The sequence below is a fragment of the Amphiprion ocellaris genome, chromosome 8 (assembly GCF_022539595.1).
Source record: "Amphiprion ocellaris isolate individual 3 ecotype Okinawa chromosome 8, ASM2253959v1, whole genome shotgun sequence".
NCBI lineage: Eukaryota > Metazoa > Chordata > Actinopteri > Pomacentridae > Amphiprion > Amphiprion ocellaris.
The window spans coordinates 32,405,874-32,424,712 of NC_072773.1; the positions used below are offsets into that span (position 1 = coordinate 32,405,874).

Genomic DNA, 18,839 nt, shown 5'->3' on the forward strand with positions numbered 1-18,839 from the left:
TTTTAGTTCTGATTTTGGAAGCATTCAAGCTACTGATATCATTGTCAAGATTAAAACATATTTCTGTGTCTTCTCTACAGCGTTTCTCTGGACAGCAGGTTCTTTCCAGGACACTAAGCGAATGATCAGGTGTCGTCTGCTGTGAGTAACCTGTTTGTTTTTATGATTAACAATCTGAAATGACATGAATGTGGAGCACTTTAAATGAATTAGACAAATGCTGTAAGAAGTTTTACAACCAAAGATGAAAGTGATTGTAATAATTAACATGAACGATTTTGTTTATTAAGCGATGTGTTAATAAAATGTGTTCAGTTTGTTTAAACTTGCGGTTTCTTGGCCTGGTGTCGGTGCCTTTGTTTCTCCGAGTCGTCTCAATCACACAATGACAGACTTGAATCACACATCAGTTTATTACAGCTGACCTGTGCACTGTTACAAGGCTTAAAAATGAACTCTACGGGCTTGGAACAGAATGTCTATGATTGGTTAAGCATTTCTCTAAAAGTCAATCAGTTAACAAATCCAGGAGCCAGAGAAGTGACGAAACGGTGCTTCAGCCGTTACTGCATTCACTGCAACAGAAACGTAAGATCAAATGCCATCAGAGAGCACTCAGTTCTTTATCAGCGGTGTTTGAGACAAAAGAACATAAAAATTACACCAAGATGTAAAATAAGTAAAATGATCCCAACCTAAATCTACCTTTTAAAGCATCAAATACTTGTTCATAAAAGATTTATTATGGTACAAAATATTCAGTGGCCCTAAATCACAAGCACAAGCATACTGGTGGTGAATGCAACTCAGGAGCCAAAAGAGCTTTTGTGCATGACTTGTCGTTATAGAAACAATACAAAGAGCCTTGCTCAGTATTGTGAAAGCGAGCTGAGGGGGAATAATTTGGTGCTAATTGACACAGCATTCTTTGAGCAGAAGCCTCGTTCTGCCACTAGATGGCAGCATAACAAAGCAAATCCATCACTGGAGTTCGGCCTGCTTAGTTGTTGAGTAACTGACGGCCCTCGTGGTTGAAATTACACACATCGTCCACATTATTTTACTGCTAATAAGCTTCAAGTTGTTGGTTTCTATCGTGATCTTTGGCTGATGTTACTGGAAAGTTAGTAAAAGATACATGACCTTGTAAGGCAAACAGTGGTGAAAAACAAGGAATCCACTGAAAACACAAAAATCTCTACAATATAAAAAAGATTCGACAAAACCAACAGACCCCCATGTATAAACACAATATCATTATAAGTTGCATTGCCATTAGCTGGCCGCCTGCAGGCACTGTAGAGTCTGGCCTTTAACGGCCCACGTGGGGTTTATGTTCAACATCACTCCATCAACACAGTTGGTCAGAGATTTACAGACACACAAGGCCGACGCAACAACACTTAATCACACACAATAGCATAGAAAACCCTGCTGTTCGATCCGACTGCCATCGAAATGTGTAGAAAACCTCAACCAAACAGGCCTTTTCTTCTCTCAGGAGCTGGTATATTTGCTACAGTTAAAATGTGTGCGTGTTAATCCCATGAAACAAATCTCTCGCTCTCTCTGTGTGTGCTTGCATAGAACAGCTCAGGAACAATGAGCTCAGCGTGACCATTATCTCATCTGCAGGTGCTGCCAAGCTGAACGTGTTGAGAAAAAAAATGTCTTATCATCAGTGACCCACAAAAGGATGAAGGTAGTTTATAGATGTAGTCTTTAAAAAGGTCACAACTGAGGTTTTGATTGAATAATTCCAAAAAGAATTAAGTGTTGTGACTTGTGCGGAAGATTGCAGGTGCAATTGCAGTAAACAGGTAAAAATGTGATTAAAGGAAGCCAAGTGTCAGCTGGATTTGCATTGGTTTGAATTTGAAGTGAAAGGAGCTGAGGTGTCAGTTTAAATGTCAAGAGCTGAAAGCAGAAGAATCCGTAGTTGAATCTTCACTTGCAAAAGAAACTAAAATGAAAGCAGCTAACTAAGTGTCGGTGTGAAAGAAGTGACAGCGGCTGAATGCAAGTTCATTTCAAGAGTAAAATCAGTTAAAGTGTCGGCTTACTGCTGAAAGCAGTTTAAGTGTCAGCTTAAAAATATGACATGAATGTTGGAATGTGAGCTGCTAAAAGTGTCAGTTGCTGGGTAAAAGGTTTAAAAAGGGGTTCATTTAAGTGGAGAGAGGGTTTAGTCAGACTTTCTAGTGTCCTTAAATGCTCCACTGGTTTCTATAAAGCAGCAAACATCTATTTTGACTCCAGAAGAATTATGAAAAACTGAGCTAAAGTACAAAGTGTAGAAGAGAAGATGATAGGAACATTCAACAGATTCATTTCTATGAAAAAAAAAAAAACAGCTAAAACAGGGAGAATATTTAAAAATCGCAGATTAAAGTTGAGAATATTGAGTTGTGTGTCCATATGAAAGTATGCTGTAATATGAATAATAAAGATATAAAATACAAGAGTATCAGTGTGCGTCGCTGGAAGTGAGTATACCCGTTAAATGCTAGCACATGCCTACAATAGTTACATGTTGTTTCTGTTACTGGTACTACTGGAGCAATCACGGCTTTTTGGCATTGTACAACAGATTATACACTGTGTCAGCAACAGGCTGCAGTTATGTGGCTGTCTGATATCTCGACTGTCCTGGCAGTTAAGGGTTAAGAGAAAATGTCATGCAGCATAATCACAACTTGGCCCAAAGTGCGTATCAGTGAGTACAGGTTTTACAGGTAAAGGCTTCCAAAGACATCAGGTGGAAAGAACGTCTTCATGGATATGTGCTTCTGTTTATGTTGTGGAGGACTGGAGATCGACTGCATAGCTTAGTTCCAAAGTCAGTGTTTGTCGTTGCATCAGGAACCAGAACTTGTTGATCTTTCAATAAGTTATGCTTAATATGTGTAACTGAGTGTCGGTTTTCTCAGTTTTGATGCTGATAAGAACAGGAAGAGAGGATAAAGTATTTCACAGAACACTAAAATTTTGGCTTTTTTAAAAAAATGATCTTCTATTCACCAACATCCTGACTATTGTATGTTCTTAGACATCATGTTACCGCGGTCACAACTGTCTGTTCCTCGGCCCGGGCTGCGGTCCTGCTGAAACGAATGGTCCGACTGTAAGCTGGAGTCAGAGGTCCAGGGTGTGCAGGCCTGTGGTCGTGAGCGTGTTGGTCCGAGATCGAAGGCCTTCCTCTGGATTTCATTCCTACACAGCGCCGTTCTGCAAGCGGTCAGGGGTGAAGCAGCCATTGGTCTTACAGCTGCTTTCCGCCCTCTTGGTGTGGGACAGTTTCTTCCGGGCCTTCCAGCGCTGAGCCAGCGGCTCCATGAACAGCGAGAGGGAGGACAGCAGGTAGCAGAGCCCAGCCAGGTAGAAGGAACAGTCGTACGTCTGAGTGTAGTCGTACAGGAACCCTGCGAAACACAAAACACCACGGGGACTGAGCACGTTTACTTTAGAATAGCATAACTTTACTTGCACATCATGCTGGGACAAAGCTGGGGAAACCAGATGGAAGTACAGATGTGGGCCTTTCACATAACGCCTAGTCTAAGTCTGTAAATGCAGTTTTAAGATATTCTTAAAGCTGAAATCAACAATTTTTGAGATTCAGTGAAAGAATAAAAGAATAAACTTGGATAAAAGCATTTGGAAACATGGAAAAAGACTATTGTAATTTAAAATAATACTGCTTTTTAATAGTAAAAAAAAATGAACGCATAAGTGAGAAAAAAATGCCAAAGTGAACTTCAACTCCAGAAAACACTATTAAAAAATATATATATATATATAATAAAAAATACAGGTATATACTATATGGGCTAAAATGCAGCAATAGGACCTTCACTGTACAATTCCCCACTTTTTTCCCCCACATTTCTTGTCTGTCTTTACTGTATATGCACATTCGAATAAAGCTATAAAGATAAAAAAAAAACAAAAAAAAACAATTTTTTAATGCAGCACCTTTTACAAGGTGTTTTTTAAAAACTATTTTCTAATGATTAATCATAGATGGGTTCTGGGTAACTGCTTTATAAAGTCATTAGATGGAACTTACCAATGTCATTTCCAATACTTCATTTTTCAGGTGCAATATTTCAATTTAATGTGCAATATTTCATTATCACGTCATATTACTTATTACCTTGTCATCAATGCAAACATTGCTTTTTATTTTATTTTTTATTCTAGTCCTATTTTAGTTTACTTATTTTATTTCAGTAATGTATAGTACTTCAGTGTATCATGTTATGTCATTTTGTTTTTTCTGAGCGATATGTGGCCCAAAAATTTCCTTTCGCGATCAATAAAATTTCATCTTATCTTATAAACCCTAAAATAAAAATATTTTTAAAGAAACTGTTACCTACATTTATTTCTAATATAATCTTAAATTTTTCAAACAGTAAGTTTCAGGTAAGGTTATGGAATGTAATTTTTATTTTTACCATTCTCATCTGACAAAAACTTAGAATTACTTTACATTACAACATGTGAAGGATCACGTTTTTAGCATTTCTTTACCATAAACTATTCGTTCTGTGTTCCTATTTGTCTTTTTCATTTCAAGCAAGCGAATGTGAATGAAACAGGACGTAAAGCAGGTCTGATCACGCTACAGCTGCTGCTCACACAGTTGACAGTTGGTGATCCTGACTCAAAGACTTGGACAAACGGGGATGTTATCGTGCCCTGTGGCCCAAAGGAGCCCACGGTTTGCCAAACGTCAGTTTCTTGCTTGAACAGTGGGGAGGGTAAACAGAACCACATGCTATATCCGTAGCTCTCTAAAGGGGGTCATTAGTCACGTTTCAACCACCGAAATCCATCAGCTCCTCTCAGGGCATTGCTCAGCACAGTGGGCAGGGGTCCCGTCAGGAGGTTCAAGGCCCCCATTCGCTGTAACTGGGGCCAAGTGTTACCAATTAGGCCAAAGAGATGTTATTTTTCCTCGAAACACCTCCTCGCATATTCGAAGACAAAAAGCACGGGTGAGGATTTATGTTTCTCAAAGTCGTGTAGTTCAGGTCTTACACAGATGACTGGTACTGATGGTGTTTTAACGCTGATCTGGAGAAGACTTAGTTAGTTACAAGGAATCTGATGTAACAAAAACACTGTAACTAAAAACTGATCCCAGAGTAGAAACAGCTCTCTAACACTAACAAAGGCAATCTGCCATCGGTTAAACAGACCGCCTCAGACCTGTCATGAATACAGTGCTGTTATTCCGCTGGCTGGGCTTGACTTGCTTGTAGGCGAGATGAAATCTGACCCACTAACCTCCGTATACATTTTTCTCTTAGCAAACCCAAAATTCCAGCACGCCTTGAGCACTGCACTAACTTTAGGTTGTTTTTCTCCTGTGAGTTTCAGTTTTCACACTATGCAGTGACTGACACACACAGACACACACATGCACGCACACACACACACACAGACACACACACAGACACACACATGCACGCACGCACGCACGCACGCACGCACGCACGCACGCACGCACACACACACACACACACACACACAAGAAAAGCCTGTGAACCCCTTTAACTGATCTTCAAACACTTCCCCGTTTGAAGCTCTTTTGGACCAACACATGTTCAAACTTCACCCTGCCCTCTGTGCAACTAATCACTCTGGAGAAGTGGACGTCATCACTACAAGCCTCTGCACATGCAGCACATATGGATGTGTTTGCTCTTGTGTATATTTTGAAAAGTAGGTTAACACATGTGCGACTCCTGACGGTTTTCCATGATGTGATTCGACTTACCTGCCAAAGGAGGCCCTGTGAGGCAGCCGAGGCCGACAAAGAACATGGAGAAGCCCATGGAGTTATTTAGTTTGTCTGATCCCACGAGATCTACCTGCAGGGCAGAACAGACACATTCAACCCCAAAGCTCTTCTTATGTTGGGACTTGCAACTAGCAGCTACTTTCTGACAACACTGACTATTTATTCAGTGTAATCACACATTCATTCATCATTAGCATCTTATAGCAAACATTTGACAAAACACACCATTTTATAGGAAGCTGGGGACATTTTTATAAAAAAATAAACAAAACCCGAACCTATAGCAACCCCAGTCCAAATGATATCAATGCACAGCTGTGTGTGTTCATATTATCAGATGGGAACATTCTTGAGAAAATTCCTACACAGCATACACTGCTGATTGCTGATTTATGATACTGATTCTAATTGATTTCTAATTTTCTGTTTTTGTTTTTTTGAAGATTTATCCTTTTTATAATGTCTTATTGTCATTGTACAGCCACTTTGCATTTCACTGCACAGACCTCATGAGCATGTGACAAATAAAAACTCTTCAAAGGTGAATTTTAAAGCACATTAGTTAAATCAAAGGGCTGCACAGTGGCTGGATGGTTAGCACTTTTGCCTTGCAGCTAGAAGATCCCCGGTTCACATCTGGGCCTGGGATCTTTCTGCATGGACTTTGCATGTTCTCCCTGTGCATGCGTGGGTTTTCTCTGGATACTCCAGCTTCCTCCCACAGTCCAAAAACATGCTGAGGTTAGATAGTGATTCTAAATTGTCCGTAGGTGTGAATGTGAGTGTGGTTGTTTGTCTCTATGTGTAGTCCTGTGACAGACTGGTGACCTGTCTAGGGTGTCCCCTGCCTTCACTCAGCTGGGATAGACTCCAGCCCCCCACGACCCTGATGAGGATTAAGCTGTGTATAGATAATGGATGGATAGTTGCTTGTTAGTTTGAGTTAAATTCACAAAGACAAGCAAGCATTGTGTCTTTATATGTATTATACCTCAAAAATAGATGCACTTCAAACATAATTAGCTGCATAGAAAACATGACCTAACTCCAGTGGTGGTGGGATGGTACTTTTGCATTCATATCAGTTACAACTTACAAACAATTTCTAAGAAAATCTTGCCAGGAAATTTGGTCATTTATGTCAACAGGAAGAGATCTCTTTTATTCAGATTCAGAAAAAAAAAAAAATCATCATTTAGGTCGTCACACGTCATCATTTAAGCCCAGAGGCCTGTCCTGGCCTTTGAGACCAAACCACGGGCAAGTCAAGTCACACCACATGCGTCCTCACGTTTTTGTTTTCAGCAGTGACATAACCTGAAGATACTGGATACCCGTTGACTTAATATGTCGTTCCACCCATAACAGCAGTTGGGAAACTTCTCCAACGGTCTGCTTCACGGATACGTTTTCATTTCCTGGCGTAATGTAATGAAGTCGCTTCACCTTTACTGGGTACAAAAGTTCCCCAACGCAAATGCACTTACTATGAACTCACCGGATTGGAGAGTCGGACACTGTGAGGTCTTTGAAAGTAAATGAACTACAGACTGATGATGTAGTGAGAATGATCCTGGTGAGATCGTCTGAAAAAGCAGACTGTGGTCCTATCTATAGGCACCACGGATGCTTTAACTGACCTCTAGTAATCTGCATTGATTTGACATTTGTCGTTAGAATTCTTTCCAGGATTTGCTCTCTGCCCTGTGATGCAATATGTTAAAAAATAAATACATTAAAAAACATGCCCTAGATGACATAGTTCTTGCACCTTTGAATTTCCAGTGAAAATTATTTTATGGATTTGTCGCTTCCTAGTAATTTGTGTGCAAGTTTCCCGTAAAGAATTAAGGAATTATTGAGTTTAGTTGGTTGTGTTGAATTCATACACCAATAATTTCTGGTTAATTTTTCAGAAGAATTGAGAAATTTAGAAATTCTCAGATGTATGTCGCTTTGGATAAAAGCGTCTGCTAAATGAAATTGTCAAAATTTTCTAGTATGTACTAATTTATTTTGAACCAATTTGGACTAGACTCAACTTTACAGCAACTATGAAATGATTTGCCATGAAATTTTGCTCAGCAATTCATGGTCCCCAGAGGAGGAACTGCAGTGACCTTGCTTTTCCTCTAGCGATATCAGCTTTCTTGTAAAAACCTCAACATCTATTGGATAGATTGGTGCAAAATGGTGCACAGACATTCATATTGACCTCAGGATGAACTGAGGTTGGGGTTGAGGGGTGAGTTATTTCCCCAAGCGAAGGAGTTTAAGTATCTTGGGATCTTGTTCACGAGTGATGGGAAAATGGAGCGAGAGATGGACAGGTGGATTGGTGCTTCGTCAGCAGTTGTTGTACTGAACCATCGTGGTGAAGAGGGAGCTGAGCAGCAAGGCGAAGCTCTCAATTTACCAGTCCATCTACGTTCCAGCCCTCATCTATGGTCATGAGCTCTGGGTAGTGACTGAAAGAACGAGATCACGGATACAAGCGGCTGAAATGAGCTTCCTCGGCAGGGTGGCTGGGCTCAGCCTTAGAGATAGGGGGAGAAGCTCAGACATCTGGAGGGAGCTTGGAGTAGAGCTGCTGCTCCTTGGCATCAAAAGGAGCCAGCTGAGGTGGTTTGAACATCTGATTCGGATGCCTCCAGGGAGGCTTCCTTTGGAGGTTTTCCGAACATGTCCGCTTGGGAGGAGACCCCAGGGTAGACCCAGAACTCGCTGGATGGATTATGTCTGGCCTGAGAGCGACTTGGGATCCCCCAGGAAGAGCTGGAAAACGTCGCAGGGAGGAGGGATTGTCAGGCTGGCTGCTGCCAGGCTGAGAGAGTGCCCTCTCCCTCTTCCTCCGCCCTTTTTTCCCTTTTAGGTTTGGTTCAGCAGTGCAGTGGCTGCAGCAGGAGATCCTCATCACTAATTATCATCAGCCTGGAGCAGGAGCAGGTGGTCTCTGCCAATCAAGTCCCTCTCTCAACACAATATAGTCTGACGCCGTTCACCTCTCTGTGCCGGATCGTGACACCACCAGTAACAGTCACTTCTCGTTCACAAAATCTTAGTATGCATTTTCAAGTTGCTTTTAGTAATACTGGTTGTCCTCCTCCGTTATAGTTCTGGTTCCACCTGCTCCTGCTGGTTCCCACGGCCTCCGTCATCAGCTCCAGTTCCAGTGCCATTCAGCGTCCTGGAATTCACTCACCTGTGTTGTTTCTACCTCGTGGTGTCCTTCCACACCGTCCTGCTGCAGCATCTCGACAACCACCACCTGGACACCGGCCTGCCAGCCCAGAACAACGCACCTCCACAGTTATGTACCTAGTCCAAGCATCTAATAGTTTTTTGTGAGTTAATTCAAGTTTCGCAGTTTCGCATACTCGTTAGTTTCCTGGCGTAGTTCCTAGTTCGTGTAATTGAGTGAATTTGAGTTATTGTCTTTCTTGCCTGGGTGTTACCCAACGTGAGTTAGAATTTTGTAGTGAATCCTCCTCGCTTATAGTAGTCGCCATAGGTTGGCAATCTATTTTCGTTGACGTACTTCCTGTTGTAGTTCTCCGTTACGATTTGTGGTTCTTATATAAGTTTTTGTAAATAAACCCTTTATTGCATTCTGATCTTGTCGGTTCATTTCCTGTGCTTGAGCCATTCAGAATCCGTAACATTGATGTCTGGAATGACCTGCTTCATCTGCTGCCTCCGTGACCCAACCCCGGATAAGCAGAAAAAAATGGATGGATGGATAAATGGATGGATGGACGGACGGATGGATAGACTGTAATCACTTTAGGGATAACTTACTTAATCCCTTTTCATCTAATGCCATCAGGAAACATGAGGTTTTTTTTGAACAACTACCTGAAAAATGAACAAACTAATCCTCTAAAGCAAGCATCAGCATGCTAGCTTTGTCTCTGTGAATATGCTGGCATGCTGACATCAGCATGTCCATAAGCTCAGCCTCACTGCTGACCTGCTGTTCACTCACTAAAGGAATCTATATGTGACACAAGCGATCGATTGGAATTTATTATCTGCATGTGCACCAACTTAATACTGCGACCATCCCCCTACTATTAAGTATCAAATTACACAGCCTATTGCAGAAACCTTCCTTTAAAATTGAATTTACACAAAACTACACCACCTGTAAATTAAAGCATCACAACCACAGGGAACTAAGGTTGATATCTTTCAAACAGGATGCACTGCCTATGTTCAGAAAGGGTTTTCTTACTAGAACAGGCAGCAGCAGAGCCATGTAGCCGCCGCAGAAGATGGCAAAGAAGACAGCGTAGACCATGAGCAGGATGTAGGAGGTTGCCAGCGGGGAGAGGAGGTTGACCAAACCACAGAGGATCAGGTAGGCTTTGTGGTAGTGATATTTATGGAACAGGTTCCTGTCTGTCACCCAGCCCGAGGCCAGCTGGGCGATGGTCTCTGTGATACCTGAAACAGAGTCGGAGCGGGTGGACGAACGGATGAGAAACTGGGATGCCGTGAGACAACAGAGGAAAAGGTGACATTACATACCGTTACAAAGTTCAATGTGAGGGAAACTGATTAAAGGTTAAAGTGAAAACTGTAAAAAAGCAAGTACAGCTACATCATATGCAAAATAAATGCAACAGATGTATCGTTTATGTAGATACAGGATTTCAAAAGAATATGTTTCTTATGCTTTTATCATTTGTTCCAATTGTCTTATTGTTGTTTAAAATGTATACATGTCAAACTACTCTGAGGAAAACAGCATTACTACAGTTAAAGCGGATTATCCTGGTTGATTATATTAAAGGAAGATGCTTCTAACAGCTACTGTAGGCAGGTTTGAGGGGGGGAAAGTGTATACTGGTTATGTTTGGTAAGTTTTTAAAGCAATACAATAAACATACCATGCTACTAATGTCCGGATATGGGGGTAAAAAAGGCACACTGATGATTAAAACACGAAGAATAAATAGTATATTACTGCAACACATGTACAGAGATTTTCTACAGCATTTAGTACACTGGGGTAACCATGCACGTAGTTTGATTTTATTTGCATCTCTGACATTTTTACCCCCAAAGCCAGGAAAAGAAAGAGGTAGAGTGACATCTCCAAACTAACTGCACGACTGGATAACACTGGAGGTGAGTGAGAAAACATGTTTTTCTTTTTGAGAAGATGGAAGTGTGTCTGCAGCAGCTGCTATTTGTAACCAAATGTCCACGCAATATAAGCATGCTTTGTTGAAAAATGAGCAACAACAGCATTACTCTGTGTTTTCAGGATTAAAACTTTAACCAGCAGTAGATGTTCTGTAAAAACATGAGCCACAACGCGTGCTCCAGTCCACGAACTGCAACGCTTGAACAACAACACATGCATAACTTAAAAGTTTTGTGATAAATCAACTGCAGCTTTTAAAAGAACGATGCCTTACATCATCTTCCAGTTTGTTACACTGACAGATGTGACCAGATGTGTTCATCAACAGCAGCCGTAGACCACCGGATACATTCCTGGCACCTTGCTGACTCATAAATCATTAGCTGCTCATTGAACTGCTCCTGTTTCATGCACTGAATACATGTTTAATGAACAGCTAAAGTAGTTTGGAGTCGGTTTACATGGAATATCGATTAGGGGAATCTGCCTTCTTTTAGATTTTGGAGCCAAATGATGTATACAATTGTTCTAAATTTTTAATAACGTTATGATTAAATGCTCTTTATGATTTCAAACTACTGTATAACTGTGTGACTGTGAAATCATATAACCCAATGTACTCAGTCAATTTCCATGATTAACTTTCACCATGAAAATATAACAAGCTGGTTTTGCAAGCAGCCTGTTGAAACTGGCTGCTCAGAAACTAATTATACCACTGCAAAACCAACATCCTGTAACTCATAGTAGTGTAATTTGTTCATGAGCCTGTATAAAAGCTAAACAGGATGACTCCACTGAAGAATTTTCCTGATAATAATTATCACTACAAATATTAATGAAAGCATGTAGATGCCTGTCTTCTGTGGTTACTACCACTTCAATCATCCCCTGACTTTTCTTCTAGCACCAAAAGGACATTTTTCTCATTTTTTTTTTTAGTGAACTGTCTTGACAACTCAAGGATGGATTACCATTAATTTGATGCGCCTTTATTTCCACTAGTGAACGACATAAAGTTTTGTGAACGTTTAACTTTTCACAAGCTCAAAGTTTTAATTTGTCTTGTGTATTGCTCCAAAATAAGCGGCTACATTATATATTGTTGGGAAAATCCTACTGGGACTTAAGTGCAAAGTTGCAAAGTGCTGCTGCAGCAGAATACTGTGGTCAGAGGCCAACAGTCCTGGCTGTATCCTGAGCTGATGAGGGAGAAAGTTCACTGTCAGAGTCAACCACATCAGTGCAAGGAGCAGTTTAAGTTCACCAAAGGTATTCTGGTACATGCAGAGACACGAGAGCATTTAATGACTTGCATCCTGTCAGTGATTGTGTGTGTGGATGTGATACTTTCATTAAAGACCACACAGGCCTGCACTACTATCAGACTGTTCTTCTTGTTTCTGGCACACGAGTGCTGACAGAAAATAGAAGGTGGCAACACATTTACCTGTTAACATCTGCCTTACGCTACTAACAGCCAGAAAACTATTTATTAAGCGCTCCACCTTGTCTGCCTGATTGTTTGCTCCGCTCGGGTATGATGACTGGGCAGATATGGTCTGTTCTCTGCTGAGGTCAACTGGAACGCGATAGGCGATGCTGAAACTGCAGTGGCGTATTGACCGTCGCAGGAATAGCTACAAGCAGGCGGTGCAGAGCCATTAATCAATGAAACAAACTGGTTCTATGCAGATCAGAGTTACCCATCCTTTGCACAGCCTCTGCAACACAACTCCACAGGCTGCAGCCATTAAACCTCAGCTTGAAACCACACGAGATCCTGTTGAATATGAGTTGGTGAACATTATGTCTTACAAAAAACACGTCTGCTGAAAGTACATTTCAGTCAATGTTAGATTCATCTACATACATTAACAGGCAGATGTTGAGTAATCAGGTACATCTTCATTCTTTGAGGGTTTGATTGAAGTCTGAATGAATTTACAATAAAATGCTGCATCAGTGAACACCTCTTCTTTCCTTACATAACAGAACCTACAGCGTGTCTCTGCACCGAGGTTAGAGGGATGACATGAGGCAGCTGTGCAGTGTTTATGTGTCCTCTGCTAGTGACCCAAGACATGTCCTGGGGTGTCCCCTGCTTGCACACAGACAAGTTGTGAGTTTGTTTGTGTGTTTTAGCCTCAGCAGGTTGGTTCAGCCCTGCAGCTGTTCCTGTTCAAACTCAGCATAATGCTATTTAAATTTAGCACCTTGAGCCAAGTGCATCAGGGACATTAGCTCTGGTCATTTTTCTCCACAGTGCTAACAGGTATAGTGGTTCTTGACTGGCTCTGGGTGCTAACACACCATAGGGGGTTGCGTGGCGTGCAGAGATGTCATTTATTCTGCAGTAAAGATGGATGTTTTGTCACTAGATTAAAGCAAAGTGGCTATAAAAGGCATGTTGGTTTTCCCAGCTCTTCTGAAGCCGCTGCTGGCTGGTCTTGCCTCCTCTTTTATACGCACTGCCGCCTCAGTGCTCCTCTGCAAACTATCAGCCACTTTAGAACTGGGCTCAAACAAAACCGGGAGCCCCTCTTGTCGCCACGCCAACAACTTTACTCAGTTAGTTGTTGCTTAGCGACTCCCATCAGCTCCAGCGTTGGCGGCAGAGGGTTTGATGAAAGGACTGACCCGGACGATAGTGGCCTCTCTCTCTCCCTCAGCCGAGTCAATGGGCCTCTATGACGAGGCCGGGTCAGGAAGAAGAGGGACAGCGGGACGTTGGGATGGTGGCTTTGTGGTGTGGGTGGCACCCCGTCTCTTTAGCTCTGTCTCTCTTCTTTCCCCCTCATTACAGTGCACATGACCAGCAAATGTGACAGAGCAAACGTGTCTGAGTCAAAAGAATCTGTCAGTCTTGCAGCTTGTTGGACTGAAGCTCGTGTTAATAAACCAACAGGCCTTTCTTGGAAAATTCCGACATCTATATCCTCTGGATTTCATCACACCTCGATAGAAACATTGTTGGGATTTAAAGCTCTTCAAGACGTTTCACCTGAAGCCTCTTGGATGAGAGGGGAAACATCTTCTAAAAGAGAAGTCCAGTCACTTTTTACTGAAGCTGATGGGGTTACAATGACTTGGATGATTGAGAATCTGCACAGACATTGTAGGAACTGGTTTAGCTGCCCTTTTTCTAGCTAATTTTGATATATTTGTGTAGTTTTATACCACAGCTGCAGTCGTCTCATTTCACAAAGGTTTTCACCCCAGCTGTGTTCCTGACGCAGGTTATACTGCTTTCTTGAGACCTATTTCATTCAATCTTGCCCATTTTGTGCAGCAGTGTGGTGCTCAGCTGCTGTTGCACACCAATGCTGACAAAGGAAATTCCGATCTTTTTTCCTCAAAGCTTAAAATGCATTGTCCCAACGGTGATCTCAAATTAGACACAGATCATCAAAGTTCTGTTTGAATTCAAAATCAAAATCAAATTCAGTTTCATGACTGAGTAATGTGAAAGAAAAGAATGTTTGAAATGTCAGGTGCTAAGATAATGGCGTCTTTCAAACTTTCTTTTGTTGTCTCTTAACTAAGAAATCAACTTTCATCAAAGGTTCCAGTCTGTCTGCTGATGGCTGATCGCCAAAGGAAAGATTATAAAACTGAAGAGAGTATCTCATAAATGCACGGACCCATCTGGAGCATTTCAATTATTCACAAAGACCGAACAAGCACTCTTACAGAATTACACGCACATGTGGCTGGTCAGTGGTCAAAACGTTAATGCTGTTTTGTGTTCGTATGGAGTGGCCTCATCGATGGCATACTGCTGAACCCTGCCGTCCTGGCCAGTGGACCAAAGTTCAGCTTTTATGTAAGCGCATTCATTACATAAGACTGCAGAGTCTGAGCAGCTCACAAATAATTAATGCCTAGAAGTTGACTGAGCACTTTTTTGCATCACTTCTTTAGACCCAGTCTTAAAGAAACCTGAACCTCCCTGTTCACAGTCTCTGCAGAATATCTGCTAGAGGACACAAATGCATGAAAAGACATAAAGGCAGAAGTGTGTGTATTTAATCCAGAGTCTTTCAGATCTGTAGAGTGAATTTAACTCTTTCGGTGATGACGCTTCATTGATAAAACCGACTGATTTTGACTTTCATGAAGGTCAGTGAACAATGAAGAGCATTTAAATAGGAGAAATGAGACCCCATTTAAATCCTGTAATTGAGTGGGAAATTTTCACGCATTAAAATGGCCACAGAATGGGTCAGCTGCTAGCCTGCTATTGTTAACTTCTCTTTGAAAAGGGGGCTGCTATAGTAACTGTGTCATTGGCTGCTGCCCTCTGTATTATATATGTGACAGGCTGTTTTTGTGTTTTCATACTTCTTTTTAAAATGATGCCATCAATAAAGACTAGGGCTAATGAAAACCTTAAGACAAATTAAGAGATGAAGTTGAGCCTGAATACAATCAGACTGAATTCACATGACCTTACTAAGCTTTATATATGCAAGAATACCTCATATATTCACACATATACTGTATGTCTGTGTACGTACAGTATATGTTTAGATGGCTTGCAATTCTCTACTTATTTTTCTTTATTACATGTGGTTTTTGTAACTTTTTGTGTGATGAAGGATCCATGCTCGTCTGGTCTTTATGCTGTAAGGCTTCAGGAAATTTACTGCATATGGCCAAGAAATAGTTTTGCACATAACTCTCTCTGTGGTTTAAACTTGTCATTTTCACACTTAGCTTTTTGTGCTGATTAAACAAAGGGGGCAGAACATGTTCACTGAGAAGTTTTAAAGACGGTGGTAGTTTGAAAAACCTTCCCTTGTTTTTCCTGTTTCCAGTCTTTTTGTTAGGCTAAGTGGCTGCTGTTTGTAGCTGCTAATTTACTGTGCCCATGTGACAGCAATTTCAATATTTTCATCCAATTTTTTGCCAGAAAAAGCAAGTTAATTTTATTTCCCAAAATGCCAAACTGCTCATTTACAGCTGAATTAAGTCACCAATATAAGCCTCACCTGCCACAGAGATGATAAACGAAGCATCCATGGCATCGATGCCGAGGGTTCTGGCCCGGGCGGACAGGTGGAAATAGGGGATGAAGTAGGCCAGCTGACTGAAGACCAAGGACCAAGTGTAGATGCAAAAGAACGGGTCCTTCAGCAAGGAGAAGTCCAGTACTTTGGCTTTCATGACGGTCGCCTCACTCGGCATACTGGCTTGGGAGGGAACTCCAACGATGGTGGAACCATTCATGCTGCCATTGAGCTCCACTGAGCTGTCTGGAGTTGTGGGTTTACACTGACCCATGTCATGGTGGGGCTCGTGGCCATTCACACCATTGAGGACCAGCCTGGTCAGTTCAGGGTTCACTGGCTGGTCCTGGGGTCCCTGAGTACACTGCCCCCCCTGACTCTCAGATTCCTTTTGAGATAGAGGAGGGGAAGGGAAAGAGTCTGATTTGGAGACGCCGTTGGATAAATGAGAGGAGCCACTCAAGCAGCTCTTAGAGAACTCCTTCTCTGCAGAGCTCTTGAGGGAAACAGCAGGGCTCTTTTGGATGGGAGAAGAGGTAGGGTTTGAGATGGGCGGCTTCACGTTGATGGGTCTCAGAAGCATCCCGGAGGCCACCAGATTCAGCATGAGACCACCGAGAATCAGCATCGCCCCTATGAGGGACAAACAGAGCTCACAAATTAAAATGTCACCTTTTATATTCTGTAATTCTAACACAAATACACTCATTAAAAGGTCCATTCTGCCTACCTTGCCAAGCATATTGGTCCAGAAGCAGCTGAGTGAATGGAGCAAGAGCAAAGGTCAGTCCCATCCCAGAGCGCCCGATCGCATACGCTGTTGCTAACCTTTTTCGGAAGTACAGCGCTGTGACCACTGAGAAGGACTGGTATAGAAGTGCAAAACCCATTCCTGGGAGGAGTGAACACAGTCATCATTACCAAACACTGGGTCAATCACAGGATCATACGGGATGAAAAGTGAAAACAGTCATCAGGGAAACAGCTTTATGGAGGTATTTTTGCTTACTACGCATTTCAACCCACCAACTATCACTCCCATGCTGATGTAGAGGAATACCACGCTGCTAGCAAAAATACTCATGAGGAAGCCTCCGCTAACCAGAACCGCCCCGACGATGGAGGTCACCCTGGTTCCCACCTTGGCACAGGCAATAGAGGCAATGGGTGCTGCAGACATGACACAAAGAAACCAGAGCTACAAAATATCTACTGTTTTCTAAAATCCAATACCTAAATGTAAGCATTCTGATGAAAACGTGTGCAAATAAATGTTGGGGCAAGCCGGAAAGAATGCAAAATCAGATGTAAGAGTTAAATGGGTGACGCATTTTGGCAGTTTTCAAATCGAACCTCCAGACAGACGCAGACTGGACATGATGGAACCGATCCAGCTGATGCTCTCTGCTGAACCTCCAAACTCATCTTGGAACGCCACAAAGAAGATCCCAAAGCTCTTCAGAGTGCCCATCACAAGGACATTTACCTGCACACACACAAAACGGAGAGAAATGGATGAAAATGAACCCTGTGGAGGTCATTTCTTTCCATGTTACACAGTGTCATGGTTCCCTAATATACATATTGTTAACATTCAACAGCTTTAGACACGTGCAAACAATGAGACTTCCTAGTCTGATCTATAGCTATCCAAATCTATCAGTGTTACGGTTAATATTAGATGAAGATTTAAAACCATCCTTAGAATAAAATAAAGTAATACATTCAGCAGAGAAATAAGGATTTTAACTGAGGTGTACAAACCAGGAAGCAATGCAGCACAACCATCCAGCCCCAGCCTCCATCTGGAGGATCCTCATACTGGATGTCTTTCTCTTTGTCCTTCTTCGTGGCCATGACGTCCTTCCTGAACAGGTTCATGATGGCCTTAGTTTCACTTCAAGACAAAAAGAAACATTAATGGAAGCTGAGGCATTCGTGTGGTGTCTTAATGTGGGGTAATGTGGATGTAACCACACTTGTGATCATTTGAGGTACACCATTTTAAGGTAATGTACAGGATCCACCTGCTTCACACACTCTCAGTACTGTGTTTAGTGATTTCAATCATTTCTTAGTGTCACAATAACATCAGGAACAACAGCAATAGCATAACATTAAAGTTTTATTCATTTTTTTTAAAAGAGGAAGACAAGCAGACTCTTATCAAAGGCTTAATTATTTGCTAAATAAAACTTTTGATCAGTTTTGCTTCATGCAGCTCTACGGAAAACCGCAGACCAAAGAGTCAATCAAATTATATAATCATTTATATTTAACATGGATTTGTTATCAGTGCACTCTAGCACAGAATGATCTTCTAAATGTGAGTGACAGCAGACAGGCATATTATAATAACCTGTTAAATCACTGAGCTGTGACTCAGATCAGTGACAGTACAACTAACGCTGGTTACTTTTCCACCTCTTTTGCTCTTATTACAGCTTCTGCACCAGACTCAGTGTCTCAGCACTGTCACACACACTTTCTATAGAAAGCAGAGAGTGTGTATGTCCAAGAACAAGCAGCTACACAATCTCTATGCTGATGAAGCTGAACATTTGTGAAAATTTAATTTGTGAAGTGAAAAACAGATCCTAAGAAGAGGCGCATAGACCTGGATCTGGTATAGCGAAGAAAACCTGTTACTAGAAAGCCATTTTTCAACAATTTGAAACAGCACAGTCCCAGAACCATGACTAACAAGCTCAAGTTTCTGTTTTTTTCCCTTTCATCCCATGCTGTCACGGCAGCACTTTGAAAAATTCTGTCTAAAAGCCCAGTTTATTGTATTCATGGCCAAGAAATCAAGTTTCTCTTGCAAAAATGTTGCTGTGTTAACCAGCTTTTTTCTGAATAACAC

At 41.7% G+C, this 18,839-nt stretch overlaps 1 protein-coding gene across 3 annotated transcripts in view; it reads right to left on the minus strand.

Moving 5' to 3' along the window:
* Positions 1-394: 394 nt before the first annotated feature.
* slc16a4 (solute carrier family 16 member 4) overlaps positions 395-18,839 on the minus strand; it is a 29,873-nt gene continuing 11,428 nt past the window's right edge. For all 3 annotated transcript variants that reach the window (XM_023292518.3, XM_023292517.3, XM_023292520.3), the window contains exons 4-11: positions 17,741-17,873; positions 17,330-17,462; positions 17,003-17,146; positions 16,707-16,868; positions 15,959-16,609; positions 10,047-10,258; positions 5,789-5,882; positions 395-3,422 (exon numbers count right to left, since the gene is read on the minus strand). In XM_023292518.3, the coding sequence (XP_023148286.1) occupies positions 3,214-3,422; positions 5,789-5,882; positions 10,047-10,258; positions 15,959-16,609; positions 16,707-16,868; positions 17,003-17,146; positions 17,330-17,462; positions 17,741-17,857 (1,722 nt within the window). In that variant the 5' untranslated portion in view covers positions 17,858-17,873 and the 3' untranslated portion in view covers positions 395-3,213. The remainder of the gene's footprint in view (positions 3,423-5,788; positions 5,883-10,046; positions 10,259-15,958; positions 16,610-16,706; positions 16,869-17,002; positions 17,147-17,329; positions 17,463-17,740; positions 17,874-18,839) is intronic.